The 27,138-nt window shown below is 66.3% G+C and overlaps 3 protein-coding genes and 1 pseudogene across 5 annotated transcripts; 1 reads left to right on the forward strand and 3 right to left on the reverse strand.

The window, feature by feature from the left end:
- Window positions 1-406: 406 nt before the first annotated feature.
- PIGQ (phosphatidylinositol glycan anchor biosynthesis class Q) lies at window positions 407-12,779 on the reverse strand. 2 transcript variants are annotated; one of them, XM_039477995.2, is made up of 11 exons: window positions 12,495-12,779; window positions 8,463-9,151; window positions 7,323-7,454; window positions 7,057-7,195; window positions 5,114-5,240; window positions 4,811-4,964; window positions 4,619-4,730; window positions 3,951-4,031; window positions 3,276-3,390; window positions 2,244-2,305; window positions 407-1,569 (listed from the first exon to the last, which is right to left on the reverse strand). In XM_039477995.2, exons 2-11 carry the CDS (start codon window positions 9,140-9,142, stop codon window positions 1,417-1,419), a joined length of 1,755 nt encoding a protein of 584 aa, XP_039333929.1. In that variant the 5' UTR covers window positions 9,143-9,151; window positions 12,495-12,779; the 3' UTR covers window positions 407-1,416. The 2 variants fall into 2 exon arrangements, with proteins under 2 accessions (XP_039333929.1, XP_039333930.1); XM_039477996.2 differs by having other exon boundaries at window positions 7,057-7,177; window positions 12,495-12,776.
- On the forward strand, window positions 418-1,283 carry LOC101051712 (uncharacterized; annotated as a pseudogene).
- A 1,448-nt stretch (window positions 12,780-14,227) lies between the features above and the next one.
- Window positions 14,228-14,686, reverse strand: NHLRC4 (NHL repeat containing 4). The gene is given in 3 exon segments (XM_003945168.3): window positions 14,228-14,513; window positions 14,515-14,626; window positions 14,629-14,686. Coding segments are annotated over 3 exon segments (456 nt in total).
- Window positions 14,687-17,111: 2,425 nt separating this feature from the next.
- On the reverse strand, window positions 17,112-23,574 carry PRR35 (proline rich 35). Of its 2 annotated transcripts, none has more exons than XM_039477733.2 (3): window positions 22,116-23,574; window positions 18,204-19,327; window positions 17,112-17,931 (listed from the first exon to the last, which is right to left on the reverse strand). In XM_039477733.2, exons 2-3 carry the CDS (start codon window positions 19,286-19,288, stop codon window positions 17,313-17,315), a joined length of 1,704 nt encoding a protein of 567 aa, XP_039333667.2. In that variant the 5' UTR covers window positions 19,289-19,327; window positions 22,116-23,574; the 3' UTR covers window positions 17,112-17,312. The 2 variants fall into 2 exon arrangements, with proteins under 2 accessions (XP_039333667.2, XP_039333665.2); XM_039477731.2 differs by having other exon boundaries at window positions 18,204-19,637.
- Window positions 23,575-27,138: the final 3,564 nt, after the last annotated feature.

A 27,138-nucleotide genomic window follows, 5' to 3' on the forward strand; every position in this document is an offset into this window, starting at 1 on the left:
GATGTGGCAGACGCAGGCTCTACAGGGCCAGGACCCGGGAGGGCCTCACCCTGCACGGAGTCCACCGACTCTCAGCAGGAGCTGCCTGCCCCACCTCCGGAGGCCTGCACCCCTGACCCCGGCCCTGCTGGGGGCTTACAAGGCAGGGTGCACGGGAGGTTGGGGGTCCCGGGGGAGCCCTCCATGTCGGGGCAAGGCCACGACCCCAGGGTGGGCAGCCCAGGTCCACCCACCTCCACCGAGGTCCCCGAGGGCCCATCATCAGGGCCCGGAGCAGGAGGCCGGTGTAGACTCCCCAGGGCTGACCCACGCGAGGCAACCAAGTCCCTCCAGTAGTGTCCGCACCCCCACCTGGAGCTTCCCCGGACCCACGGCGCATATGGCGAGGGGAGGGGCCGAGCCTGCGTTCCAAACACAATGCAGGTTTTATTGTCACAGCAGCTGGCAGCTCCCCAGTTGCCGGGTCACCAGGAGAGTCCCAGGCAGTCCTGGTGCTGTCGAGGTGGGCGCTGCCCCCTCCCCACCCAGCCCGCACCTGCAGGCTCCCCTCCCGAATGGGACTTGGGCTCACAGGGAACACCTGTGCCCAGACCGTCCGGCAGGCACTTTCGGCCTCAGCGCCTTGGCCACTGTCCAGGCTGCTCACACCCGAAGGCCACTGCCCAGCAGGGCTTTCTCCTTCCCTGGGAGACCCGTGAGGGGACACGCAAAATCCACCCTGGGGCACCTCGCAGGGACAGGTTCGGCTGGTTGGTGGGTGGGCGCTCCACTTCCAGTGAGGCTGCTCCTGCCCTGACAGCAGCCTGGCGATGCCCACGGCCTGCTGACAGCTCTTTCACAAAGCAGCCTCTCCAAGGAGCATCAGCAGATAAACCCCGCATGGTTCAGGGAGTAAGGACCCCAGCCCGCTGGAGTTGAGGCCGGGGCCGGGGGTCTGTGGCTACTTCTATCCCCCAGACGGGGCTGTTCAGCTGAGGGAGCTGCAGGGTGCCTGGGAGTGGGGGGTTCATCCTGGGAGGGTTCCTCCACACCCCAAGCCAGCACAGAGCCATTGGGGAGCCCCCAGAGAGACCAGCCAGCCCCTCCACCGGGGGCTGCTGTAGTGAATGGGCCTCTGGACCTGGATGTGGAGGGTGGGCATGGGGGGTGCTCGGGACACCTGGGGCTGCTGTGCTTGCCAGCATGGTGACTGTAGCAGGCGGGAGGGGGTTCCCAAGCCAGCCAGTCAGTGCTGCCCACCCTGCATCTGCTCACCCCTAGTGACCTACAAGCCGGAGGTGTGAGAGCAGGGCCCGCCTGTGTTCAGGAGCACCCAGCAGCATGGGGCATGCACTGCCACTGCAGGCTGCTGGCGCCACCCTGGCAGAGGGGAGGGCTGACCGTGGCTGTGTGGCGGTGCTGGGCGAGCCGGCTGCCTCAGTCCTGCCTGTCCGATCTCTGCCTCCAGGGATAGATGAGCTCCCCGGAGAACAGCCTGCGGCACAGGGAGCCCCAGGAGTGCTGGGGGTGGCAGCCACAGCTGGGGAGACGGTAGGTGTGCACCACGCGGCTGTAGGGCAGTGGGTTTATCTAGAAGGACAAGGCACGGTTAGCGGAGTGGTCCCTGCTCCAGCCCCGTCTGCAGAGAGTGGGCAGTGTGTGCCTGGCTGGCCCTCAGGGTCCCTGGTCTGGATGGTTGCGAGGCAGGCCCAGCGCTGTCCCAGACATTCCCTCCCCTGTGGGACAAACCTGCCCCAACCCCCAGGGAGGCAGGTGAGTGTGCAGCTGGAAGGGAGCGCTGGGGCTGCAGGGCCAGACACCCCGACTCTGCTCTGAGCCAACATCTGCTCCCGCATGCATGGGCAGGCTGCAGGGAGGAGAGACGGAGGCAGGAGCTGCGTGTCCCCTCGGGGCTATCCAGCTCTGAGAGGCCGTTCCACAGGGACATGCGCCTCACCCCAGGACTCACTCAGTCCGCTCTGTTCCACCCAGAACTTGAGCCCTCTGGGGCCCAGGGCAGCCCCAGGCAGGCAAGGGCGCCTCCAACAGAGGGCAGAACAGACCCCATCCACAGGCCCACACCAGGATCCTCAGGCTCCTTCGGGGGATGAGGGTGGGGGTCCCAGGTGGGCCCTGCCCCTCAGCCGTCCCTGTAGCTTATTGCAGGCCATCCTTGGTGCCACCCAGACCTCACACCCTACTGACCCCACTGTCCCAGAACAGGGGCAGCAGCCTGGGGGCTTCCCTACCACAGGGGGCCTCACCTGCATCAGAAGACGGAGGGGCCTGCCAGCCTCGTGCTCCAGGACACGGAACTTCACACCAGCTGCAGGGAGAGCAAGGGGCTTATGAGGCAGGGTGCATGGGAGCTGGCTTTGAGCATCAGCAGAGGCCTGAGGTGCCTTCCTCTCTGAGGGACACCCAAGTGCTGCTGGCTGTGGCCACCCAGGTGGCTCTCCCTGCCCGCTCCCGCTCAACTCCTGGAGCTGGCTGGTAGGCCAGCATCAAAGCCTCCTGCAGCTGGGCGCCGCGGCTCATGCCTCTAATCCCAGCACTTTGGGAGGACCAAGTGGGCGGACCACCTGAGGTCAGGAGATCAAGACCGGCCTGGCCAACACGGTGAAACCTCGTCTCTACTAAAAATACAAAAACTAGCTGGGCATGGTGGTGGGCGCCTATAATAGCAGCTACTTGGGAGGCTGAGGCAGGAGAATCGCTTGAATCGGGGAGGCAGAGGTTGCAGTGAGCCAAGATCACACCACTGCACTCCAGCCTGGGAGAGTGACTCCCTCTCGAAAAAAAAAAAAAAAAAAGGCCACCGGCAGAGCTCCACTGACAGACAGAAGCCAAGTGTCCAGCCAGCAGGGAAGAGCCCGGTGAGAGGCAGGCTGTGCTGCTGAGTGGACAGGCACTTGCTGGGTGGCGGCCGCTCTCTGGCTCTCCATGCCTTCTGACCTCGGTATGCTTGGCTGACTCAGGGCCCTCCACGCCCCTGGCCTGCAGCTCAGCCTCCTGAGCCCAGGGACTCCCGAGGCAGAAGAACAGAAGGAGGCCTGTGGCCTCAGGCAGCTGCGTTTCTGAGCCTGTGTGGCAAGTGGGTCTCTCCTCCACCTCACTGGAGGCAGCTGGTCCTGCAGACCTTTGGGACCAGGAGGCCCTTCATCGCCTGCACGCTCAGACACACACCACAGCTCCAGGCCAGAGGCGCCGTGGCCTGTGCAGTCCCTGCTTCTGTGGGGCCCACAGGTGTGGTGCCCATCTGTCTGCCCAGGGTCGGCTGCTCAGTATGCACTTACCTGCCAGCCTGTAGGGCCGGCAGAGCCGAAGACCGAGTGAGTACAGCGGCAGGGAATTGATGAGGTCCACGAGAAGATGGATCAAGCCCTGCACGGTGACCATCAGCAGCCGGAGCTATGGCAGAGGGGCATTTAAGACCACCCACCGAGCCCGGCCAGACGTGCCTGAGAGCAGAGCAGCCCGACCCCATCCTAGGCCACAGTCAACAGGGACCAGAGGCTGCAGGGCCTGGGGAGACATGGACCCCACCCAGAGCAGGGCAGAGTCTGCTGTGGGGCCTCACCCTGGAGCAGAACTGGAGGCCGAGCCGTCAGCCCTCCTGCAAGTCAGAGGTGCCTCCCACAGCCTCACATGCATGGGCCGCCTGGGTGCCACCTGCCTCCTGCTGTCCACCCCAGCACCAGGCACCAGGGGGTGCTTCCCGCATGACCTCACCTGCTGTGGGTCCTCCCACCAAGCACCCAGCGGCATGTCCAGGGCAGTGAGGGGTCTTCCTGGCCAAGCTAGGGCCCTGCCCGCTCCAGGGCCCACCACACACTGCCCAGAGGGTCCTGAACAGCCACCCATGCGACCTGCAGGGGGACTGCCCACCCCACAGCTGACTGCTCCCAGCCAGCGCTGACAGCAGCCACAGAGCACTGCGTCTAGGCCCGGCGGCCACAGCCACAGCTCACCAGGGTGAACACCAGGTAGTACAGGGCCGTGGTGGGCAGGAGGAAGAGCAGGATGGTGAAGAGCAGAGTCCCGATGAACAGCTGTGGGGGGGAGGGCAGGCACGCTGGGCATGAGCAGGACCCCAGGCCCAGAGATAGCCTGGCACTGTGCCCTCCCCATCCCGGAGCTGCAGTCGGGACCCTGCGGCTTGAGGGAACTTGGGACGGCCTGCTCAGCAGTCCCAGTAGCAGGAAGGCTGTATCTGTCCACACCCCATGGACTAGGGGACTCGCAGGGGAGGTGGGTGGGGGCCAGACCAGCGGAGAGAGTGCGTGGCCAGAGTGTCACCAAGAACGCACCCTAGATGGCAGCATCCAGGGGCTGTGTCAGATGAGAGCAGCAGATGGGACAGCCAGAGCCAGCCTCTGAGCCCGGGTCACCCCGCCTCCCATTTCTGTGCCTGGGCACCTCTAGGCCCTGTGGCTGCATCACCCTCAGGTTTCTGTGTCTGGGACCCAGCGTCCCAGGGAAGCTCTGCGCTGCTTCGGAGCCCACAACACAGCCCACAGCACATACTGGGACCTCTTCCCAGGGCCCGCACCGCAGGACGGAAGCAAGCTGCCCCCTTGTGGTGCCCACGCAGCGGCACTGGCTGGGTGGCAGCAACTCGGGGCAGCCAGCCACATACCTGGTCCAGGTCATAGGAACAGGAGTCCACGCGCCGGCGCAGAGCGTTCCACTTCTTCCCCCGGAACAGACGCCAGAGCGAGGACAGGCCGTGGATCTTCAGGCGGTACAGCCTGCCAGACGCAGTGCGGTCAGGCCGGGCCGCGCCCCCCAACCTCTGCGTCCCGGGGGAGGGAGGTAAGCCCACGCCCACCTGGCTCCATAGACGTAGAAGCAGTAGATGTGGAAGGTGAGGAGGGCGACGATGTCGGAGAGGAGGGACAGGGCCACCGTCAGGCCCAGGCAGGCCGAGAGGCCCACGTGCCACAGGATGTGCTCCACGAACGGGGACATGAGGTGGATGTAGCCTGGCAAGGTGGGTCGGCCCTCAGGAGGCGCCCAGGCCCCAGCCCTCGGCCTAGCACAGCAGGCCTCACACACACAGGACGCTGAGGGCAGAGCTGGGGGTGCAGGGGGCGGAGTCTGGCTGGGCCCCGCCCACCCGCCCGGCACTCACTGATCCACAGGTGGATGTGGTAGAGGAAGAAGCGGCCCAGCACCTGATCCAGCGCGCGGTTCATCTTGAGCCCAGCAGGGGCGCCCATCAGCCACTGCAGCAGGTGCTGGAGTTCCTCGGCCACGTGCTGCAGGGACACGGGGGACACCCTGGGACCGGGCAGCCCGGGTCAGCACTGACATCTCCCCTGGCCCTTTCGTAACGGCCCCCACCCTGGCCAGCCTGGCTCGGCAGGGCACAGGAAGCCCAGGTGTGCGTCCTCCGAGGGCCCGGGCCGCTGCGTCCCAGCGTGGACAGCACACAGGTTTCCCAAGCGCATCCAGACAGGGGATCCCCTTCATGGAGGGCTCCAGGGTCTGAGGAGCCTGGTCTGAGGGTTCTCTCCACAGGCGTGGGTGACACAGCCTGGGAGGCGACGTTTTGGCCCTGGCCCACGGCGCACGGTCCCCTGCATGCAGACACCCAGGCCGCAGGACCCACTGCAGCTCTCAGCCCCAAACACCTGGACACACCGAAGCCCGGCAGACCCTGACTCAGGACCAGCCCTGCAGGGGAGTCCACGGCCGACACCGTCCCCTCCAGAGACCGCACCACAACACAGAGGCTCGGGCCTGCCCCGGCTGGCCACAGGTGAGCGAGACAGTGCCAAGCCTGTCAGGACCCTCGCAGCAGGGCTGGAGGGCAGGTCCCCAGAGGGAGGATGGTGTCCAGATAAGGGCACACACAGGCCCTCGAAGGCCCTCTGCGGCCCCAGCACAGGTGTTACAGAATCCACAGGGCAGGAAGTTCGAGCTGACTGACACAGGCAGCCCTGGACAGGAAGCTTCCATGGCCCTGACTCTGGAGAGCCCCAGAGACCCTGTAACCCCAGCTACTCAGGAGGCTGAGGTACCCCCAAGAACAAGCAAGGAAGCGGGGTCCTGGCTGCCCAGGAAGACAGCCAGCATCCAGAGGCTGTGTGGGTCCCAGGAGGCAGACCCCGAGGAAGCCTCAGCCTCCCCACCCAGGCAACACTGACACTTCGGCCCCCACCTGCCCAGTGGCAGGCCCCTTCCAAGGCTGGGCCAAGGCCTCAGCCACAGCAGGACTGGCAGGAAGGAGAAAAGAACATTCTTTATAAATAGAGCTTACTTAATATTTAAAGGCTAAGAGCTCGGCAGCAGGAAGAGACTTTCATTTTTGAATTAAATATTTATATCTCTGAGCTCTTTTGCAAAAGGAAGGTCTAGGACAAAGCAGGCCAGGGCGGGGTGCTGGAGAGCACAGGCACAGCTGCCCGCCCCTCCCTCCTGGGCTGGGGCTCCCTGCACCCCCACAGCCCACGTAAGACACAGGTGCCTGCTGCTGCCCCCGGAGGCCTGGCCTGGCCACGGCAGGCCGAGTCCACACCTGCAGCCTACACAAGACACACCCAGCCAGACCGAAGGGAGGGCTCTGTGAAGGCCCGCAGGCAGCCAGAAATGTGCCCGGTCTGCCGAGGAGAGGCTGCACCTGGCCGGACTCAGCACAGATCGTTCAGGGGAAGGTGGGAGAAGATGGGAGACGGGAGAGAAGCTGAGCCCCTGGCACTAGAGTCAACACTGGGCAGCACCCGGGCAGCTCTGGACAGGGAAGGTTTCGTGACCCCAGAGGGTTGGGGAGTGCTAACCGCAGGTGGGTGCCACAAGACAGACACCACGACGTGGGCCCACAGGGAGAGGCGGGCTGCCCAGGGCCTCAGCCACAGTGGCTCCCGCACACGGCCCCTTCAGAAGGAAAGGGGGCCCCTGCCAGGCCTGCCTGCCCAGTCCCAGCACCCTTGCAGTTCCCACTCCAGTTCTAGGGGAGGGCCAGGTCTCCAGAGCATGCAGAGGGTGGAGCTGGCTCTGGGGTGGGGGCAGCTCTGGTCCGGGAAGGGTCCCCACAGCCACCCAGGACATGGGGCTCCACCCCAGTCTACTCACGTCAGCCACAGGGACAAGGGCGTCAGCCAGATGCCCAATGCGGCTCCTCCCATGGAGCCAGGACAGCAGCAGGAGGCCCAGGGTCACGTCCAGCAGCACAGAAGCCACCGTGTTGGCCTTCCTGGAAGGGAGGTCCGGCCTGGTGGGTGTGAGGGCGGCTGGCACACCCTGGGCCACAGGAGGAGGCCTGCCTGGCCAGAGGGAGAAGGGGAAGGGGCCGGAAGGCACGCACCGGCCCCACAGAAGAGACCAGGGCAGGCCCGCACCTCATCAGCTGGACAGGGTTCTCTGCCTTCTTCATGCTGAAGATGAGCCTGAGATGCTCCAGCCGGTGCCGGAGCTGTTCACAGGTGGAAAGCTTGCTCCCGAGGAAGGATAGGGGCCACAGCTTGAACACCCTGCGTGGGAGCGGAGAGGAGGGATGGTCCCCACTGTGCAGAGAACCACGAACACCCAGGCCACACTCCAAGCTCAGCAGGGTGGGGGCGGGTAGGAGGGGCCCTCAGCGGCCCGGCAAGGGGAACCAGGGGGTGACCGGCAGCACTCGACGCGCCCACCACACGGTGCACGCGGCTAACACGGAGCCTGGCCTCCTCGCAAGGCACTGACCCCGGGCCACCTGGCCACCACAGGCTCCCAAAGCCAGCGCCTTCGAGCCAGCAGCAGCCCCCACCTGCCCAGAGCCTCGCCCAGCCGACGGGGCCCAGAAGGCTGGGCAGGGGTCTCCTGGGCTGGCCTGGCTTCTCACAAGGTTGAGCACCCCAGGCTTCCACAGTAATCTGGATCTAAGGCCTGGGCAGCTGAGAGTGACCCACAGCCAGTCCCCATGGGCACCTCCGCCAGGCAGAGGGCTCCTGTTGGAAGGTTCCCTGTGTTCTCAGCCACAGCTGGGGGCTGCCCTTGGGCTTACGCTGACCCTTGGCCAGCAGCACCTGTGAGTGGAGAGCAGCAGGGCCTGCAGACCCTCCCCCAGATGACAGCCCAGGGGAATGCTGGGGGTACGGGTGGGGCTGCAGGAGGCCAGCAGGCCTATGTGCCCTCAGGAGCGCCCCTGGGCAGCAGTAATGCATTCTCATCTGTGCTCACCGTCTGATTTCTCTTTCAGGGACCTGAACCACTGAAGTTCACCCTCCACGCCTACTGGGAGGGCCCCGCAATCCCTGAGGCTGCCAGGAGACCCGGCTCTACCCAGGGGTGAGGGACAGAAGCCACAGCCACCACCAGACACCCTCTGAGAGGCCAGGGCTGGGAGGGCAGGATGGGGCCAGGCCCAGGCTTTGGGAAGCAGGGAGGGGGCTGGGCCTGGGAGAAGCCCGCCTGGGCCTCCATGCCCACTGCAGACAGACGGATTTGCCAGCGCTCATGTGGCCCCACTGTATGCCACCTCTCCATTCCGGGACACCTACCGGCAGGCGCCGACAGTGGAGACCAGTGACAGCAGGCTGGCCAGCAGCAGGCAGACGGGCCCCGAGGCCCGCTTGGCCAGCTCGGCGAGGATGCTGGCCTCCACGCCCTCCGACTGCCAGTGGCTCAGCCGCACAGGGCCCTCGTCGAACCGGTCACTGCGGAACAGCGCCTCACTGCGCGACACCGTGTGGAAGACGGCGGCCAAACCCCCCGTGCTGGTGGGGTCGGCTCCCACCTGGCAGTCGGGCGGGACGGCGGGCGGGTGCAGCTGGGACAGCAGCACCTGGCGCTGGTCATAGAAGATGAGAGTGACCTGGTCCTCGCCGGGGGCACTGGGGGCTTGCCGGCGGGTGGCCTCACAGCTCCAAAACGTGCCGCCTCTCTCCCGGCACAGCCGCAGCCAGGGCTCATGGGGGAAGACGGCAGCCAGGCCCTCCAGGAAGCGGCCCAGGCTCTCCTCGGGCTCCTGCCGGCAGTGACACCAGGTGCCCAGCACGGCCACCCCCACCTGGCTGTCCTGCTGCACCTGGGCCAGGAGCTGCTTGACCTGGATAGGGATGAAGGGAAAGTGCACCACAGCCAGGACCACGGCGCAGCTCTGCTCCGGCACCCACCGGCCCACCAGCAGCCCGCTGTCAGCTGAGGCGCAGCACGTGGGGAAGAAGGCCTTGAGCACCATGCCGGGAGGCTGGAAGAGAGGGAGAGCTTGGCTCCAGCTGCTGCCGCCCTGCCCCCGAGGGCTGGGGCACAGACGGACGGCCTGCCAGGCTCGGCCACAGGGCTTCCAGTTCCGGGTCGGAGGCCACAGGGTCCCATGGCTGCTACCTCACGTGGGCCACGCTCCTCCAAGGGGCAGCCGGAGCACAGCCCCCACCTCCACCCCAGGCCCAGCACCCCCCAGCCGCACGGGGCACCCCCCCAGGGCTGTTCTCTCCACTTCCAGACAGGCCGGCCCAGGGCACTGGCCGCCTCAGCACCACCTGCCCGAGGTGTGGGGCTGAACTGAACTCTAGGCTTCTAATTTGTTTTTGAGAAACCTGATTAGAGAGGTGTTCTTAAAGGTGTAACACGTGGAGAAAAACAATCTCATCAACAAGGTCACACAAATTAAAATCTTGACAAGCCATGATTTACTTATTAAACTAGCAAGAATGAAGATGAAAATGTAAGACGAAGTGCTGATGAGTGAGGAAACTGCCCTTGTGCGCACAGCAGGCAGTGCCCCACAAGGTCCCTGCCACCCACGAGCCCCTCCGTGGTGGCAGGAAGGGCCCGCCTCACTGCCGGGGAGCAGGCTCGGTGCACACAGGGCTTCGGCCTCCACTCTGACCTCACTGTGGCACCTGGACAGTGCCTGGTTCTCCCTGACATGCCCACAGCCACTCCAGAGCAGGCCTCCCCCAGCGGAGCACTTTCTCTCCCAGGATCTGTTTCTCCAACCCTGCGGCTGCCTAGAGACGGGGATAGAGGCTCACAGGTCCTGTGCCCTCAGGCTGGACACGGCAGCCTTTGGGGTGGCCTCTGAGTAGGCAGCCACCCGAGACACTGCAGTTCTTAGGCCCTGGGCTCCTCCTCCCGCTTTCTCTTGGGCCCCTGCCAAGCCTCACAGCCAGCTGGGGCTTCCTCCTCCTCCACGGAAGCCCTCCCTGCCAGGGCCCCACAGGGCAGGAGGACCTTGCTGCAGTGGTGGTGCTGCTGGCCGGCTAGTGGGCCACACGTCTTCCTCAGACTTGGAAAGCCCCATCTCGCCTGCCCACCTGAGCTGAGACCCCTCACGCCCAAGGGAGGGACACAGCTTGCCTGAGCCTGGACTGTAGGTCCCAGTGCCCACGACGCCCTTAAGGGACGAGGGAACAGAGCAGGACACACACATCGGGGTCGTGTGACCGGGAAGTCCTCTCCTGAAGTTTGGAGGGGCTGTGGAAGACGCGTCACACAGAAATGCCCAGGGCTTAAGAGGCCAGCGCAGCTGCTCTCCTCCCCTGCAGGAGCCCGCACCAGGGGTTCTCACAGGAAAGGGCTCTTCTGGGTCCGGCTGCAGAAGCCCCCAGATGCCCACTTCCTCAGTGGCTGGAGAGAGCAGGCAGCAGGTACATGCCTGGAGGCCACATGATGTGGGCACCAGGCTCGTCGTGAAAGCAGCTCTGCCCGTGAGGGACCAGCGCTTCTGGCTAAGTGACCACCAGCGGGGACCACCCTGCACAGCCCATCTTTCAGCATCAGCCAGCCGGGACACCCCAGCTCAGCCCAGGGACCCATCACGCCCTGCTGGGAAACAGCTTTCACTGGAACTAAGGAAAACTGCCCACAGATATAGGCAGAGAAGAAACACAATCAGCTTAACAGTAAACAGATGTTGGGGGGAGCGGGTTCTGCATTGGGCTCACTTTGGGTAAATTCACCGAGCTACGCAGGTGCTCACGATACCAGCGCTTTCTTTGTGTGTATTCCTTGTGCTTTATCTACAAACTTTACCTTAAGAAAAAAAAGCAGCAGCTCCTTGTGTCTACTGAAGGAGCTGGGAGGGCCGTGAGAGAGAACTCAAGCTACTACGGGGCAAACGCCCATCACACTCCCACCACAGCCTCTGGGAGGGCCGGCTGCACAAAGAAGCCTGCGCTAGCGGCTGCCGGGTTCACACAGCCAGAGGAAGATGAAAGAGCAGCAATCGATAGCAGAGGAGGTGCGGGACTGGAGGAAGAGCGCAGAAACTCGGGCAGTGTGAGCTCCTTTAAAGACTGAGATTAAAAAAAAAAAAAAACAATAAAGGGCGCCAGGCTAGCCAGAAAAGCTTCCTCTGCTAAGAAGGATCCTGAGTGCTCTTGTGAAACCATTCCCAGAGCAGGCAGGTAGGGAGGGCTCCAGGACACCCCTCCCCACAGAGCTTAGGATCAAAACTCGACCACAGAAAGTAGTAAGACTTTCCTCTCTTCCCCTGAATGCGGGAATGGTGGGACGTCAGCCCAGTTAGGACAGGCCAGGGCTATCTCTGACTGAGCGCCCCTCTCTGCCACTGCTCCACAAGAGCTCAGGAGAATTCGCGTTTCCCAGCGCCTTGTTTGAAAAAATAACCATGAGCCTGGCGCAGTGGCTCACACCTGTAATCCCAGCACCCTGGGAGGCCAAGGCGGGCGAATCAACTGAAGTCAGGAGTTCCAGACCAACCAGGATTGGGGTGAAACCCCGTTTCAACTGAAAATACAAAACTTAGCTGGGTGTGGTGGCAGGGTACAGGTCCCAGCTACTCAGGTGGCTGAAGCAGGAGAATCGCTTGAACCCGGGAGGCAGAGGTTGCAGTGGGCCAAGATCACACCACTGCACTCCAGCCTGAGAGACAGGGCGAGACTCCCTCTCAAAATCAATACATAGGCCGGGCGCAGTGGCTCATGCCTGTAATCCCACCTTGGGAGGCTGAGGCGGGTGGACCACGAAGTCAGGGGTTCGAGACCAGCCTGGCCAACATGGTGAAACCTCATCGCTACAAAAAATACAAAAAATTATCCGGGCGTGGTGGCGGGTGCCTGTAACCCCAGCTACTCCGGAGGCTGAGGCACAGAACTGCTTGAACCCGGAGGCGGAGCCTGCAGGGAGCCGAGATGGCGCCACTGCCCTCCAGCCTGGGCGACAGAGCGAGACTCTTGTCTGTCTCCAACAACGAAAACCAAACACGCGTTCAGCCTGGGCAACGTGGTGAGAACCCGCCTCAGGAAAACCCAAAAAACAAACACGTGCTTGCCTTCCTCAGGCCGGGTTCTCCCCTCTCCTTTGGGGAGGGCCTATGATTCTTCTTTTCGCCCTTTCCTGCGACCCGGGGCAACTGCGAAGGGCCTAGGGCCCGGCCCGGACCCCGACCGCCCCTGCGCAAGGTCTGCGGGGGCCCGGGTCGGAGGCGCAGGCCCAGAGGCCGCCCCGCTTCCCGGAGGAGGAGGAACCAGCAGCCCCGCGGGGGGCGTGCGGGGCCCCCAGCCCGGGCCCGGAGCCGCAGGGGCGCTGCCCGAGGTCCCGCCGCGCCCTCCCACCGCCCTGCTCACCGGCTGCTCCCGGGGGGCTGCGCGCTCTAGCGGGGGGTCCGGAAGGGGTTGAACCCCGCTGGGCGGGCCCGGGCAGATGACAGCGCCCGCAGCCCCCAGCCTCGCCGCGGGACCCGAGCCCCACTTCCGCCGGCTGCACACGTTGCCTCGCGACGGTCCGGCCCCCAAAGGCGCCCGGGCTGCCCGCCCGCCTGCCCAGTCCGAGCGTTCCGCGGCGCAGCGCGCCCGCCCGGTCCCCAGACCCGGACCCCCCGAGCCTGCCTCAGCTCGGCTTCCTCGGGCCAGAGAAGCCGACGACCTGGCCTTCGGGGAACCCGGACCCCGCCTCGCTCCCGCCTCCCGGGGTGAACGGGCCCCCCGGGGCCCAGCCCGCGCCCGCCCCCTCCCTGCAGTCTGCAGAGGGGCCGCCCCCAGATCCCCAAGGCCGGTGGCGCCGGGAAGGCTGAGCCCTTGTGGGACCGGCCCGGAGGCTGCAGCCAGCGATCGTCGGGCGGGAACTCCCCGGCGTGGCAGCAACTCCGGTTTAGTGAGCACCTACTGCATCCCCCGGTTAACCCCGCACCCACAGGGCTCGGACATATGAGGGACCTCTCAGGGGTGGTGTCCCGTGACACAGGCGAGCCCCACCTCCCCACCCCACAGGGGTAGGGCGGACACTGTCCCTCCCAGCTCCCTTCCCCATGCTAGCCCTCCCTGGACCCCAGACCCACAGAGTCACCCAGAACCCTCTCCTTTCACGCCTTATTTCCTCTGTTGTAAAATGTAAGCAGAGGGTTAGCTCCCTGTTTTTTCTCAGTGTGTCCCCACCCCACCCCCCAGACAGAGTCTTGCTCTGTTGCCCAGGCTGGAGTACAGTGGCACAATGTCGGCTCACTGCAACTTCTGCCTCCCGGGTTCAAGCAGTTCTCCAGCCTCAGCCTCCTGAGTAGCTGGGATGACAGGCACGTGCCACCACACCTGGCAAATTTTTTGTATATTTAGTAGAGACGGGGTTTCACCGTGTTAGCCAGGATGGTCTCTATCTCCTGACCTTGTGATCCGTCCACCTCGGCCTCCCGAAGTGCTGGGATTACAGGCCTGAGCCACCACGCCTGGCCTTTTCTCAGTTTTCTAGAGCAGCAGGAGTCTGTCCTTAGAGGAAGGCTCTCCCAGGCCCTCGCAGCACGACTGCACCTCGAGTGCAGAGCTGTTTGTCCCCCTTTGCAGAATGAAGGCTCAGACAAGCCTTCATTCACCGGGACGTGGAAGAAAAGGCATCCAGGCTTCAGCCATTCATGGGCCTCCAGACACCTCCAGGGCTGCCTCCCCCTTACCTCTGCCAGGCCCAGAGAAGCTACTGGAGGCTCAGGACTGTAGGTGCCTCTAACTGGGGACACTTAGTGCTACACCCCTGCCCCAGGTCGCCCAGCCCCGCACAGCTGCACCCTCCCTGCCTGTCTGCCTCTGATTAAGAGGCCTGGGCGGGGGCATCTGGAGAGAGCCTGCCTAGCCATGTGCTGGCAGCTGGCCCGACATGCCAAGGGTCTCAAGGCTTCAGCTGCCAGCTGCAAAGTTCATGCACGGGGCCTGAGTGGACATGGGGTACGTACATGCAGGGGCCAGGGCACTCAATGGGGACAGCAGAGAGTGGCCCCGGCTGGGGAGGCTGCAGGCCTGCCAGGGGCAGCCCGGGAGGCACTGACTCAGGAGCCTCACCAGCAGGAGGACGGGACCCAGCCCAGACAGTGCTGGCATCAGGCAGGCAAGGCCCACAGCCTGCAGGCTCCACCCACACTGAGGGTTCCTCCCATGGTGATAAGGTGTTGGAGCTGGCCCCAGGCACAGGAGGGCTGCTCCTTGAGGCCCTGGTACACCTTGATGAAGTTGTCCTTGGCATTGGCCACCAGGAGCTGGCCCTGGGGTGCAGAGGCCGCTTCTAAGGGCTGCCCAAACCCCTGTGACACCAGGCGGATGGGTGGCCCAGACCGGGGAAACAGGGTCACCTGGCCCCTCTGCTCATCTGCCACAATAATGTTATCCTGAGTTGGAGCAGATGCCTGCTGGGCAGCCAAAAATGTGCCCCGTCCAGCCCCCTAGGGAGCCCAGTGGCTGGCGGGCACTGCCAAACAGCCGCACATCCCCAAACTCTTCACCACAGCAAAGCCCCCATCAGGCCCCGGGCCCACCCAGCAGGGGTCCCCCAGACCCAGCATGGAAGCCCGGGCTAGGGGCTCCCAAGCAGGGCCCAACATGAAACTGTGCACAGCCCTGGGCACGTAGTCCGTCACCAGGAGGCGACTGAGGGCGTCCACAGCCAGCCCTTGGGGAGACGGGAAGGTGTCCACCGTCACCCAGCGGCCCCCCGGGTCCTGGGCTGTGTGCCGGAGCACATGGACAGCCCCATGGATGGGTCGCTGACCACCACGAGCCCTGACCCTGTCACAGCCACATCCTCTGGAACAAAGGCCCTGACCCCTGGAGCACGGCAGGGCAGGAGGCAGACGGGGCGTCCCTCCAGATCCAGCATGTGGACACAGGGCGCAGCCCCGACTGGGACAAAGAGCAGGCCGGCCCTCCTGCAGCTCCTGCGGGCACCCAGATCCACCCAGGCAGCTGGGGCTTCCGGGAGCCAGTGGGGGCTCCAGGAGGGTCCAGTGTGAGGTGCAGACGCCGGAGTCCAGGCAGGCCAGTCACCGTCCCCGATTCTCTGCAACTGGGCCAAGTTTCGGGTGGCGTGGGAGAGAATAAGGCCCCACTGTGTGCGGGAATGGGGAAGTCGCTCCTCCTGGTGCCCTCCAGGCGACCCAGGGCCCAGCAGCCACCCCAGCATCTCTGTGCCTGGAACTTGAGTCTGGGAGGCGCCGTCCATGGAGCTCGCTGTGGGTTTTGCTCTGGGCCCCAGATGAGCTCATGGGCATCACAGCCTTGTGGGGACAGACCAGCAGCATTTCTCAGATCCATCTGCCTGTGAAACCCTTTTCTGCTTGGGGGTTGCCCACACTTAGCCCTTCTCCCTGAGTCCCTCAGTCAGGAAGACTTTTGACCCCTGAGGGGTGAGGGAGCCTGTTCCGAGGGCTTCCACCTGTCCTGCAGAGAGAGGCCAGGCAGGGACGCTTCTTCTACGTGGGGCCTGTCGCGCTGGACGCTTTCCGGGGCTGGGTGGCTGCAGTCTCTGTTGTTGGAAACTAGAGCCCGAGGAAGGGGGAGGAGCCAGTGGCAGGGACGCAGCTGGGCCCGTTGGAGGAGGGAGAGAACAGCCTTGGGCCTCAGCCCCGGAAGCTTCTGTGGAATAAAAACCCAAGTTCCCCAAAGACTCCCGGTGCTGCCTCCGTGCAGACGCCGCCCTCTGGCCGGACGCTGTTCCTTCTTCCCTGCACAGCCCGATGCCACGCAGCCCACCCGCTTCAGGGAGTCCCTCGTGGCCTGCCATAGACAGCAAGTTCATTACTCCAAGTGGCAAGGCAGCCCCAGGCCACCACCCCCAAGCAGAGTCCTTGCGTCTGAACCACGGGCGGGTGACCTGCTGGCTGAGGTGCCCTCTGCAAAACCTGTCCTGCTCCCCACGGGTGACAGAGGAGGTTGTGTCTCCACACCTGTGAGACGGGTGCCGTTGCCCCCAGCAAGGCCATGCTCACCTGTCTGCCCGCGGGGGTGAGGAACTGGGGTGCAGTGGACACATGGAGGTGCCGGGGCTGAGGACAGGGAGTCTCCCTCAGATTCGGGACTTGGGGATACTTCCTGACTGCCCGGGGCCCCTTGCAGCCCCTCCATGAAACCTCTGGGTAGAGGAGCCCAGCCGGGACCTGTCCCCTCTACCCCCCCGCCGCGCTCCGAGCCTGGGCAGCCAGCACCCCAGCTCTGGCCGCCCCGAGGCAGTGGGTTGGGGGTGCCGATGCTATCTCCCTGGCCAGGCAACTCCCCAGCTCTGGCCGCCCCGAGGCAGGGTCTGGGCTGATGCTATCTCCATGGCAGTTAATGGGGCCGCTGCCAGCCTGCTTGGACTGCCCCAGCCCGGCCGGTCCAGCCCAGCTCAGTTCAGGGAGCCGGGCACAGGCAGGAACTGCTTCTCCTCCTCCGGGGCAATGTGGGCTCCAAGGCCCCTTCCAGGGTGGGTGTTGAGGGCGTGGCCAGCTCTCCCAGGAGGGAAGTGATTTGCTGTGGGGGTCCCGGGTGCCCCTCCCTGCCTGCCCATCCCGTGCCCATGGGAGGCTGAGCCAGGCCATGCCGGGAGGGAGGCAGTGAGCTGTGAAGGCTGATGCCTATCGTGGCTGCAGGGGCTGGCAGAGTCCAGCAGAGCCCACGCTGGGTGAGCAGCCTCCAGCCATGGAGCCTTGGGGCCACCGTTTAACTGCAGGAGAGCCGATGTTAGTGCTGCCTTGCTGGATTCAGGGGTCTGTGCCCACCCCCCACGCACTACAACACAGGCCAGATCACCCCAGGCAGCCCAGACCACACTCCTCTCCTTGCTCAGCTCCCCACGCCGACGTCCCCTCCCACCCCCAGACTCTAACCCCCACAGGAGGGGACCGGGTCTGAGGACAGAAGCGCACCCAGGACTCCCAGGCCAGGACGTTTCCTCAGGCAGGTGTCCAGGTGCCTACACCAGGGCCCCAAAAGGAGGAAGCACAGGCGGTGTGCGTGAAGACAGTTTCTGTTTTAATGTCCACAGTTGCGATTAATAAATAACCGTGACCTCCCCTGTCTCTGTGTGGCCCCAGGGACAAGCCTTGGCCACGGCCCAAGGGGGTCTATCCACATGCATGCTGAGTGGGGACGGGTCCCAGGCCCTGGCCACGGGGCTGGACCAGGTGAGAGTCGGGCTGCTTCGGGCGGAGACAGTCAGACCTCGGCACCCGGGGGGCTCTGCAGGCCGCAGACAGCCTCAGGGTTCTGGGAACTCCCCGTCCCGACACAGGTGCCCCAGCCACTGCCAGGAAGGACAGGGTCGTCCGGGGCCGGGAGGGGGAGGCCTGGTGGGGGGACGCTGGAGTCGGCTTCACACTTGGTGGTGTGGCCAGAGAAGGGTTGGGGTGCTGCCAGGCCCAGCATGCTGGGGCGCTCGGGGGTCCCTCGAGCCAACATGGGACCCAGCTCCGGCTGCCCCCAGGCCTCTCCAAGAGCCTCGGGCCCCTTGGCAGGTGCGCGTTTCACAGAGAGGTCGAGGGGTGCGTCAGGTGGCCTGGAGGCCCGCTCCAGCGCCTGGTGAATGGTGAGCAGCTCCAGGCGGATCTTGCCCAGCTGCTCCCGCAGGGGACTCGGGGCTAGGCCCCCAGCGGGCACCAGCTGCCCCAGGCGTCGCTCTAAACTGGCGTAGTCACCGAGGGCCCGGGTCAGGTCCTCACCCACGCGCCCTGGGCTTCCCGGCGCTGAGCCCCGTGGCTGCGGCGGGAAGGGACCCTCGGGGCCGCCCGGCTCCCTGTCCTCAGGCCACATCATCGCAGAGGAGCCGGTGGGCAAGCTGGGGGTGTGGGAGCCAGTTGTGAGGCTGAACTCCCCCAACGGTGCCCCCAGCCCTGCCCCACCCCCCTCATGTCCTCTGCCCCATGGCCCCAGCCTAGAGCCCGGGCTCTCCCGGAGACCCCAAGGACCCCCGCACTGGCTCTTAGGTCTCAGTTGTCCTCTGTGGCCTGGAGCCCGCTTTCCCAGTGGCTGAGCTGAGGATGGACCCCAGCCACCATGCCCAGCCCCCCGGCCCATCCTCCCCAGGAACTGGGCGCCCAAGACACCTACCTGCTCCGGGAACAGAACTTTGTGAGGCCAGGGGGCGCCTTCGGGAGCTCCAGCCTGCTTTCCAGGGACAGCCTCCTCCTGGGGTCACTCCGGGCCGCCCGCTCCAGCTCCCCCTCCTGTCCTGAGTCCCTGGGGGTGACTCGGGGCCACGGCCCCAGCCCTGGAACGGGTGCCTTCAGCAGGCCAGGAGCCAGAGTCCCAGGGGGACCCTTCGGAGGAACGGGGGCCTTGGTAAGGGCAGCTTTGCCTGTGGGCAGCCCCAGAGTGTGCTCCAGGAGCAGCGGGTAGTACAGGCGGGGGACCGGGGTGGGGCGCTGAGGGGGCTGCAGGGCTGGGAATGCCGCAGCCGGGGGCAGCAGGGGGCTGGCTGAGGCCAGGAAGGGCACGTGGGCCGCAGCGGCCAGTGAGGGCCCCAGGTAGGAGAAGAGGCCCGAGCTGAGTGGGTAGTTGACACCCAGCAGGGACAGGTGGAGGCTGTGGGCCTCCGGGAACTCCCCTGGAGCAGGTGGGGGGTAGCAGGGGACGCTGCCTTCAGGGCCTGCTGAGGCCATGTCCCCCACAGCCACGCCCCTTGGGGCCCCTCCCATCCCTGGCTTCCACGACTCAGGCAGGAGCCCACCAGGGCTGGGACCTTTCCGGGTGGCCCTAGCCCCAGGGGGTGGTGGCCCTGGGGACCCCTCAGCCCTGGGCTTGGGGCCCCTGCCACGGTGCAGGGAGTGGACAACAGCATCCACGACGTGGTCAGGCGTGCGGGCAGCATCTGGGGGCCGCGCTCCCCGGGGCAGCCTGCCGGCGTCGGACTCCCCAGGGCGGTCTGGGGTGGGCGCGTGGGGCCTGGGCGTGGTGGGGCGGCGGCGACACGCCCAGTCTGGGGAGTCCAGCAGCAGGGAGAGGGAGTCTTTGCAGAGGCTGTACTTCATGTGGTTGTAGAGGTGCGACTTCTCCAGGCAGGTGAAGGGGCACTGGAAGCATTTGTAGTTGTAGGGTTTGCCCCAGGGCCGCGGGATGTAGTGTGGCTTCTTCGGCTTCCGAGACCGCGCCCTCGCCCCTGTGCCCATGCGGCACGAGCCCGCCTCCCGAGACATGGCAGCCTGCTATGCAGCAGGTCCGGGCACCACGGCCACCTGCAGATGTGGCCACAGTCAGCGCCCAGCCCACTCCCCACTGCTCCCCATGCAGGGCTCGCGAAGCTCCAGGGACGGGAGCCCAGGGTGCCCCCTGCCTCCTCCCTGCACTGCCCGGCCCCCTCTTGTGGCTCCTCCCCATGCACACTTCCAGGGTGGCCAGTGCAGCAAAGTGCAGGGCACCAAAAAAAACACAAGTCCAGACACTCAGCGGCTTCTGACTGAGACCAGCAGCAGCACGTCACTTCTGAGAGTTCGTGTAGCCTGGGCAGCATCGGAAACACACACGAGAAACGCGTTCCTTGTTTATCTGAAATTTGATTTTAACTAGGTGTCCTTTATTTACCGGCTGACCCTACACAAGTCCCCACCCCCGAGGCCAGGCCCGCTCGCTGGCCGATTTCTAGAATAATTCAGCCCACACCCGTCTCCCCACAGCATGTGAGTGGCTAAAAGAGTCAGCGTGACCAGGTCTCACTCCAGGAAGGCATCAGCCTCCGAGTTTCAGGCCCCCCGGCAACCCCTGCTCGCCCCTGTTCGAAAACGAGGGAAAGGCACTGAGACGAGACACCAACACTAGGGCCTGCACGGGATGACGCTGCGGGCGCGCGTGTGTACGCGTGTGTGCGTGTGTACATGTGTGTGCATGTGTGCGTGTGTATGTGTACGTGTGTGTGCACCCGAGCATGCAGAGCCTGTTCCAGCAGGGCGTCAGGTGGACACTGGGGGTCTCTGAGGGGGTCAGCCTCACATGGGGCCAGGCCAGGCTGTGGGGAGTGGACGTCCCAGCATGGCCCCGTGGCTCAGCCACCTGCTCAGCTCAGCTCCATCTGGGTGGCTTCAGGCAGGTCAGTGGCCAAGCCTGCAGCGGCCACACTCAGCCAAGACCCGCTCCTCCCCACGCCCCACACGGTGCTGGTATGCGCTCCACACTCCATCTGGGCCACCACCTGGGCTGCCCACCGCCCCGGCACTGCCTGTGTGGGGTGCACGGCACGCCTGCGCACACGAGCTTCGAGCGTGTGTGCACAGGACACAGGCTCACGTAGAGCCCTCACCCAGTGCCCGGTGGAGCCACCTCTGTGCCATCTAGCCAGCGCAGAACAGTTTGCCACCAAGGGCAAGGACCCTGGCCGCACACACGCCTCGCACCCTGTCACGGACATGGCTGCTCGTCTGTGATAACACACAGCACACCCAGGGTGTGGGAGGCTCTCCGACCCACTCCTACACGGCACTCACGCGTGCACACAGGCACCACACACCACCCAGGACACATGCAGACATGGCTGGTCATGCATGGCAGGTGGGCTGAGCTGGTAGGGCTGGGGCAGTGCTGTCTGCTGCCCCTAGAACCCGGGTGAGCATCGCTGGGGTGACCGCTAACGGCAGGAGAGGGCTGCTCGTCCAAAGGTTTGGGGCCCTGCAGGGGGTCACGGGCTGCGTGGGCAGGCAGAGGCGGACTGGCTGGTTTGTGGCTGAGACAGGGTGGGGGTCGAGAGGCGAAAGCTGGGCCAGGAGAGGGCCTGGGGCTCCCTGAGGGGCTGCACACGACCTGGACTGGGTGATGGGTGCAGAGGCGGCCCCTTCTCCCTGCCTGCCACCCCCCCACCCCATGTGGATGACAAATTGTGGGTGCTCCGGCGACAGAGGCGGCTGTGCGGGGCCATCGATCACCCAGCCCTGCGAGCCACACAGCTGTGCCGACTGGTGCCACAACCCATCCCGCCTCCCAGCAGAAACCCGGAGTTCCTGGGTCAGGGGCTTCTCCGAGGGGCTGTTATCAGCAGCTGCCGACCCCATGGGGGCCGGGAGGATGCCTGGCACTCACCTGGTGTGTGTACACAGAGCAAAAGACACCCCCGGAGAGCAGGCACACGGACGCACACAAAAGCACAGGCACTCACACGCACGTCCCAGCCTGACCCAGCAGTGGCTGCCTGGGCACCCTGCACCCCTGTGCCTGGCCAGGATACCCGGCCCCACTCACCTTTCCCTGTCTGGGGGAGAACTGGTGGCAGAAGGGGCACAAGGCCCCACCCTGGGTCAGGAGGTGGCGCCCAGCAGCCGGGTACCCTTGACCAGCCACCCTCAGACCCCGCTGCCCCCCACCCCGGAAGCGGGGAGCCCCACACAGGCGGGTGAGGAGAGCGCCAGGGCAGGCTCCCGTCCCAGACCGCAGACCCGGCCCCTGCCCTTCCCGCCCAGCCCCTGAGAGCGGACCTCCCTCCCCTCGCGCAGCTCCTGGACGCCGAGAAGTGGGGTGCAGGGTCCAGCCGCCCCTCGCGCCCCCACACTCCTGGCCACCCGCCGCCCCCGAAGCCCCCGAAGCCCCCGCCACCCCTACCTGCGCCCGGCTGGGAGCGGAGCCCGCGGAGCCGCCAAGTCTGAGGCCGCGCGTGGGGCGAAAACTTCCCGCCCTCCCCGCCCCGTGCCGGCAACGACTCGGACCCCGCGGACGCGCTCGGGCTCTCGAGGTAGGATGTGGCTCCCGGGGGGAAACTGAGGCCGGGCGCCCGGAGCCGGACCCCTCGGGCCGGCGGTCAGTCTCGCGGCAGCGACTCCGCAGCCTCCGCCGCCGCCCGCGAACCCCCGACGCCGCTCGCACCCGCTGAAGTTGGCGGCAGAGGCGGGCGCGCGTGCGCCTGGGCGCCGGGCTCCGGGGGGCGCTGCGACCTCCGACCGCGCTCGCGGCGGGAGGGGCGAGCAGCCCCTCGGCGCCCCGGGCCCCCCGCCCCCGCCGCCCCCGCCGCCCCCGCCGCCCCCGCCGCTCCCCGAGCGCACTCACCTGCATCGTGCGCCGGGACCCGCTCAGCTCTCGGGGCGACGCGCGCGGTGGGGCGGCGGGACCCCGGGAGGCAGCGCCCGGCGAGCGGACTGCGGCACAGGTGTGCGGCCGAGTGAGGGGCGCCCCGCGCCTCCCGTCCCCGTCGCCCGCAGGCTGCCGCGGGGGTGCGCAGAGGCCGCCAGGTCTCCCGGGTCCCCGCCCGGCGTGATGGGTGTCAGCGGCGCGGGGCGCGGGAGAGGGGCCGTCAGCGCTCATCCGTCAGGGCTCTGGCCCCTGACAGCCGCCGGCCCACCCAAGCCAAGGCCCGGCGGGCTGAGCCCCGGGACAGGGGGGCCGCGGCCGGAGCTGGCCGGGGAGGGCAGCGCTTGGCGCGGGGCTGCAGAGCCGGGCTCCCTTCGGCGCCCTCCCTGGGCGAGCCCTGCCCTCCCTTTCTCTTTTCCTCCAAACGGGAGGCTGCCAGGCCCGGCCCCTCGCACCCCGCCCTGCGGCTGTCGGCCTCCACCTGGGGCTGATTTCCAGGCATCCTCCCCGCTTTCTGAGTGCAGAAGCCCCTCCAGCCCCCATTCCCCACTCCCCTGGGAGGTGCCTCGGGCTGCACCACCAGACTCTGCACTTCCGTGCCGCCGTTTGAAAGACCCCCTCTCCACGGGAGTCCCCTCCTGAGAGGACGCGGGGGGCGTGGAGGTGGGAAGCAGGGCCAGGGCGGGGCCTGGACCCCCGGCCACACCACGAAGCCCTTCCCCCAATGTCCTCTGGCCAGGGCACCTCCCAGCCCCACCTCCCTCGCTGCACCAAGTTCCAAGTCCCTCCCTGAGCTGCCGGAACAGAGAGGTCTGGAGTCCCACTGCTCAGCTAGGTCCTAGGGGAGGTTGACCTGACCGGCCTGCTCCCTTTCAGACACACACACAGGCACGGCTGGGGTAGAGCCCGACACGACCTCTCCGGAGAGCTCCTGCCTCCGCTCAGGAGAGACGTCCTAAACCCTATGCATGTGATGGGTGGGCCTGGGGGGTCTTCAGCCAGAGGGGAGTGCGCTGTTCCGGGCTGGCTCTGAGGAGGCACAGGGAGCCCCGACTCACGTGGCCGCCCCGGGACCTGGGACTCCCTGCAGGCTCAGCAGTGGGCTCCGGGGCTGTCTCCAGCTCAGGTTAGGGTCAGGGGAGCCCTGGGGAAGAAGGGAAGACCCCATGGGGCTGCTGGGTGTCCCTCCTCAAATGGGACGGAGAAGAGAGTCCAGCAGCATCTCCGTGGCCGCGGCCTGGCTGAGGAGTTCCTCTCTGTGCACTGGGCGGATGGCCAGGCCTGGCGTCTGGCAGAGCACACCCAGGGTCCATGAGGAACGGCCCCTGGTTCTGGGGTAGGCGTGGGGCTCTGTCTCCCTCCTGCCCCCATGCCACCTTCTCTGACACAGCCACCCACACGCGTCTGAGGGAAGTCCCTGGGGTGGGGCCGGGGACTGGGAGGGGTGCTGTGGATGGCAGAGCATGCCAATCTTCTCTCTGCCCGCCTGGCCTGGCCCAGCTGACCAGCTGACCGTGCAGGCAGCCCCGGGCCGGGAGACAGCTTGGGCTCCGTCACGCCAGCAGCCCTGTGGAGAGTGGGGGCCAGGAGGCCGGCTGCTTCTGTGCATAGACCCTGCTCTGGACGTGTTCAGCCGAGCACTGCCCGGCGACACTAGGGGCCGAGGTCACCCTGAGACGGTGACCCGAGGGACTGCTGGTCACCCGGACACCAGTAGCCCCTCACTGGTCAGCCCGAGGCTGACCCTCTGAAGGTCTGGAAGAGGCCACAGCTGACAGCACAGGAGACTGGCTGGCTGGAGGCTCTGGCCATCATCCAGGGGAAGGACAGTAAGGGAGCAGGGAGCCCTGGTGTTGGGGGGCCTCGATCTCAGCAGCAGGGAATGAAGTCCAGTGAAGCTCAGAGGACCGAGGAGCCCCAGAGGGGGACAAGGCCGTGCTCAGTGCTGAGCAGGCCGGAGGGAGCAGCTGGAGCCCCCCACGCCCCTCCTCACCACGGACGAGCCTTTGCAGAAGTTTGGGTGAGAAGAGTAGAGGTGGCAGCCCCCAGGGGAGCCCAGGGGCACAACCCAGACACGTTTCCATCCTCCAGGGAGGGCTCTGGCCAGGAGGAAGAGGGCCTGCACTTGCTGGTGGGGGTCGTGAGACTCAGCCGTGGCTGCACCCAGACAGCCCATGCATGGTGGGGGTGAGGGGTGTGTGAGGCCGGTACCTCGGGTGCCCAGATGACTGTCCCCACCACGAACAGCCCAGAGAGGCTGGGTGGTCAGTGTCAGCACCCCCTAATCCCAGGGCTTCCTGGGCACAGCGGCCTCCTTACTGTGGCCATGACCCACCTGCTGGGACCCAGCCCTTGCAGACAGGGCCGACCTTGGGTTTGGAGAGGTGGCCTCTCCTGAGGTGGTGACTGAGACTGTGTTTGGGCACCTGTGCCCCCCACTTCCTGGGCCACAGCCCCCTTCTGCAGAACGGGGCAGGCACTTCTGCTCTGGTGGGTCCTCGTGGGTGCCCTGATGTCTCGTTAGCCAGTCCCAGTGCAGGGTGGGATGGCGCCCCCACGGCCCCTCCTTCTGCCTTCAGCCAGAAGCTCATGTTGGCCATTAACCTCTTCTGCCCGGTCTGCCCACGGCTGCCCGCCTGTCACCTCCATTAACACCGAGACTGTGTGCCGGGGGGGCGCGAGGCCAGGACGGAGAGCTGGGCTCAGGGAAGGCAGGGAGGCAGCGCCCGGCATGGCCAGTGCCCGGGGACAGGCCTGTCTCATCCCCTCAGCGTCGGCTCAGCCAGTGTCGGGACGGAGGCTGTAAGCCCCACGCGGGGCCTGAAACCCCGGCATGTCTGTCCAGTGGCAGTTAGATGGAGCCCCCCACCCCGCCCCGAGTGGGCTCAGTGCTGTGCAGGGTGCCTGGCCATGGCTGATGTCTGCCCTTTCGCTAACGGACCCAGGGCCAGTGGCCACCTCAGAGCACTTCAAGGACCACAGGCCTCCTGGGGGCTTTCTCCTTCCCACCCACCCAAGGACCCCAGGTTGAGAGGGCAGCCTGGGCCTTGGCCGAAGGGGTCAAGGCCACACATGAAACTGGCACCAGCCCAAAGCTGCCAGCCGTGATGGGCAGGCCCACAGTGGGCTGCAGGGGGATCACGGATGGGGCTGGGCCGTCGAGTTGGCTGGAGTGCCCAGGACAACGGCCCATGGGTATGGGGGGCACACGAAGAGCCTGGGAAGTTCGGGGGTCCTCCACCTGATGGAAAGGGGACCCTGTTAGGAGGTGCCTGCATGGGGGCTCCAGGAGGAGTCGTTGGCTCTAGCACCCTGGGCCTGCACACAGCTCTGCCAGGCGGAGTCCTCCAAAGCAGCTCCGACCGGCCCAGAGCCCACTCCGGAGGGTCCGAGCGCCCCCTCCCCGCCAGCGGCTCAGCTCCAGAAGACCCCGGCTGGGCCCTTCCCCACGCAGTGCAGTCCTCCCCTGGACTTGCCGGACACTGGCCACCCTGGGCTGGGTGTGGGGCTGACCCTCTGTGTGTCCTGGGCGTCTGGGACGGACGGGGCTGCTGGACGCTCCTTGGAGGGCCGAGCTGCTGGAGTGGGAGAGTGAGCCCCCATCCCAGGAGGCTGGGAGCTGGGTCGGAGCCTCGAGCCCGACAGAGAGGGCAGCCGGCCAGGCGGGTGTGATGGGAGGCTCCGGCTGCCCGAGCCCCCACTGGCTCCCAAGGCTGGCACTGGCCAGCAGTGCCCGGGGCCGACAGCAGCCATATGTTGGGAAGAGGAGCTGTGCGCGTCTCTCTGCGGCCCCCGGGGCCGGCCTTCCTGGGCCTGTCACAGATGATTTTCCCCGCCTGAGTGGCAGGCCGGCTGGCGGGTGGGGTGGCGGGGCCTCCGATGGGCAGGTGGGGCGGTGGGGCCCCAGCATGGCCCCCGGCACCAGGGCTGGCCACTCGGGGTGGATGCTGGGCCATGGCCTCCCACCCCCCATACCTCACTAAGCATCCCCCGCCCGATGTGGTCACCCCTGCCCGGGTCTAGGTCGGGGTTCTGGGGGAGCCCCAGCCGGCCAGTGGGGAGCGGGAACTCCTGCTAGGACGTGGGGAGGCAGCCAGGGGTCCACACTGGGCAGCGTGCGCCCCGGGCAGGTGCGAGAGGGCCTGGAGCCTCGGCCCAGTCAGCCCCGCGCCCAGAGCTGTGGAAGGAGGCGCGGAGGCCACGCTAATTTGTACACTAAGTGCTTCTGACAGGGATGCTTCACAAGTGAGAACTCGCCACCGCCCGCCCCGGGAAGGCCACTGTGGCCAACAGTGCCAACAAGAGGGGCCAGGAGAGGGCATGGTGGGGGCACAGGGCTGGCAAAGGCCAGACACATGGGGCAATGGCACTGTTGGTGGGGGTGAGACCCAGGGGGACATGTGGGGAAGGGGAGAGGTCCGCACGGAGGAGGAGGACTGGGGGGCAGCCCCTGACACTCGCCCCCAGGGTCTGCCCTGTACCAGGGCTATGCGTCCTGGCCAGCCAGTCCTCCCCGCACCTGCAGGACGCTGGCACCTGTCCCCCAACCTGCTCCTAACCACCTCCTCCAGGCCCCCACAGTGGCCCTCAACACCTGCTAGGGTCTGAACTGTCCTCCGCAAATGCCCCCCTCCCTCACCACGTTCCTGTTGGAGCTGCCCCCAGCATTCGGGCTTCCATGTGGAGGGGAGGCTGCTGGCTGGGTGAGTTGGGGCTCCGGGTAGCTGTGCGGGTGGGCACAGCCCCCTTGCCTGCTGTGGGGACTCCTGCCCTGACTCCAGAGGGTTCTTCTCGTGGGCCTCTGTCCTGAGCACCCCAGTGCTGGGGTAGCACAAGCCAGAGGTGGGTGCCGGGTGGGGTGGGGGTCCCAGATGCCCCAGGGCTGGACAGAGCCAGCCTGTGCCGGACAGGAGTGGGTGCAAGCCCGGCCCCCGCCCACAGGAGAACTCTGGTGTGGCCTCGCAGCCGCGCAGCAGCGGGGCAGGCGTCCGCCAGCGCCGAG

Source organism: Saimiri boliviensis, chromosome 12 (assembly GCF_048565385.1).
Source record: "Saimiri boliviensis isolate mSaiBol1 chromosome 12, mSaiBol1.pri, whole genome shotgun sequence".
NCBI classification, from domain to species: Eukaryota; Metazoa; Chordata; class Mammalia; order Primates; family Cebidae; genus Saimiri; species Saimiri boliviensis.

Bases quoted from the DNA above. Each gene is read 5' to 3' on its own strand.
- PIGQ (XM_039477995.2), bottom strand. From the start codon at position 9,142: ATGGTGCTCAAGGCCTTCTTCCCCACGTGCTGCGCCTCAGCTGACAGC. The intron at 4,965-5,113 runs GTGAGTGCCGGG...CCACCTTGCCAG, and splicing joins CCACATCCACCTGTGGATCA to GCTACATCCACCTCATGTCC. The intron at 3,391-3,950 runs GTGAGCTGTGGC...CCTCTGCCATAG, and splicing joins ACTACCTGGTGTTCACCCTG to CTCCGGCTGCTGATGGTCAC.
- PRR35 (XM_039477733.2), bottom strand. From the start codon at position 19,288: ATGTCTCGGGAGGCGGGCTCGTGCCGCATGGGCACAGGGGCGAGGGCG. The intron at 17,932-18,203 runs GTAGGTGTCTTG...CCACACCCCCAG, and splicing joins AAGTTCTGTTCCCGGAGCAG to CTTGCCCACCGGCTCCTCTG.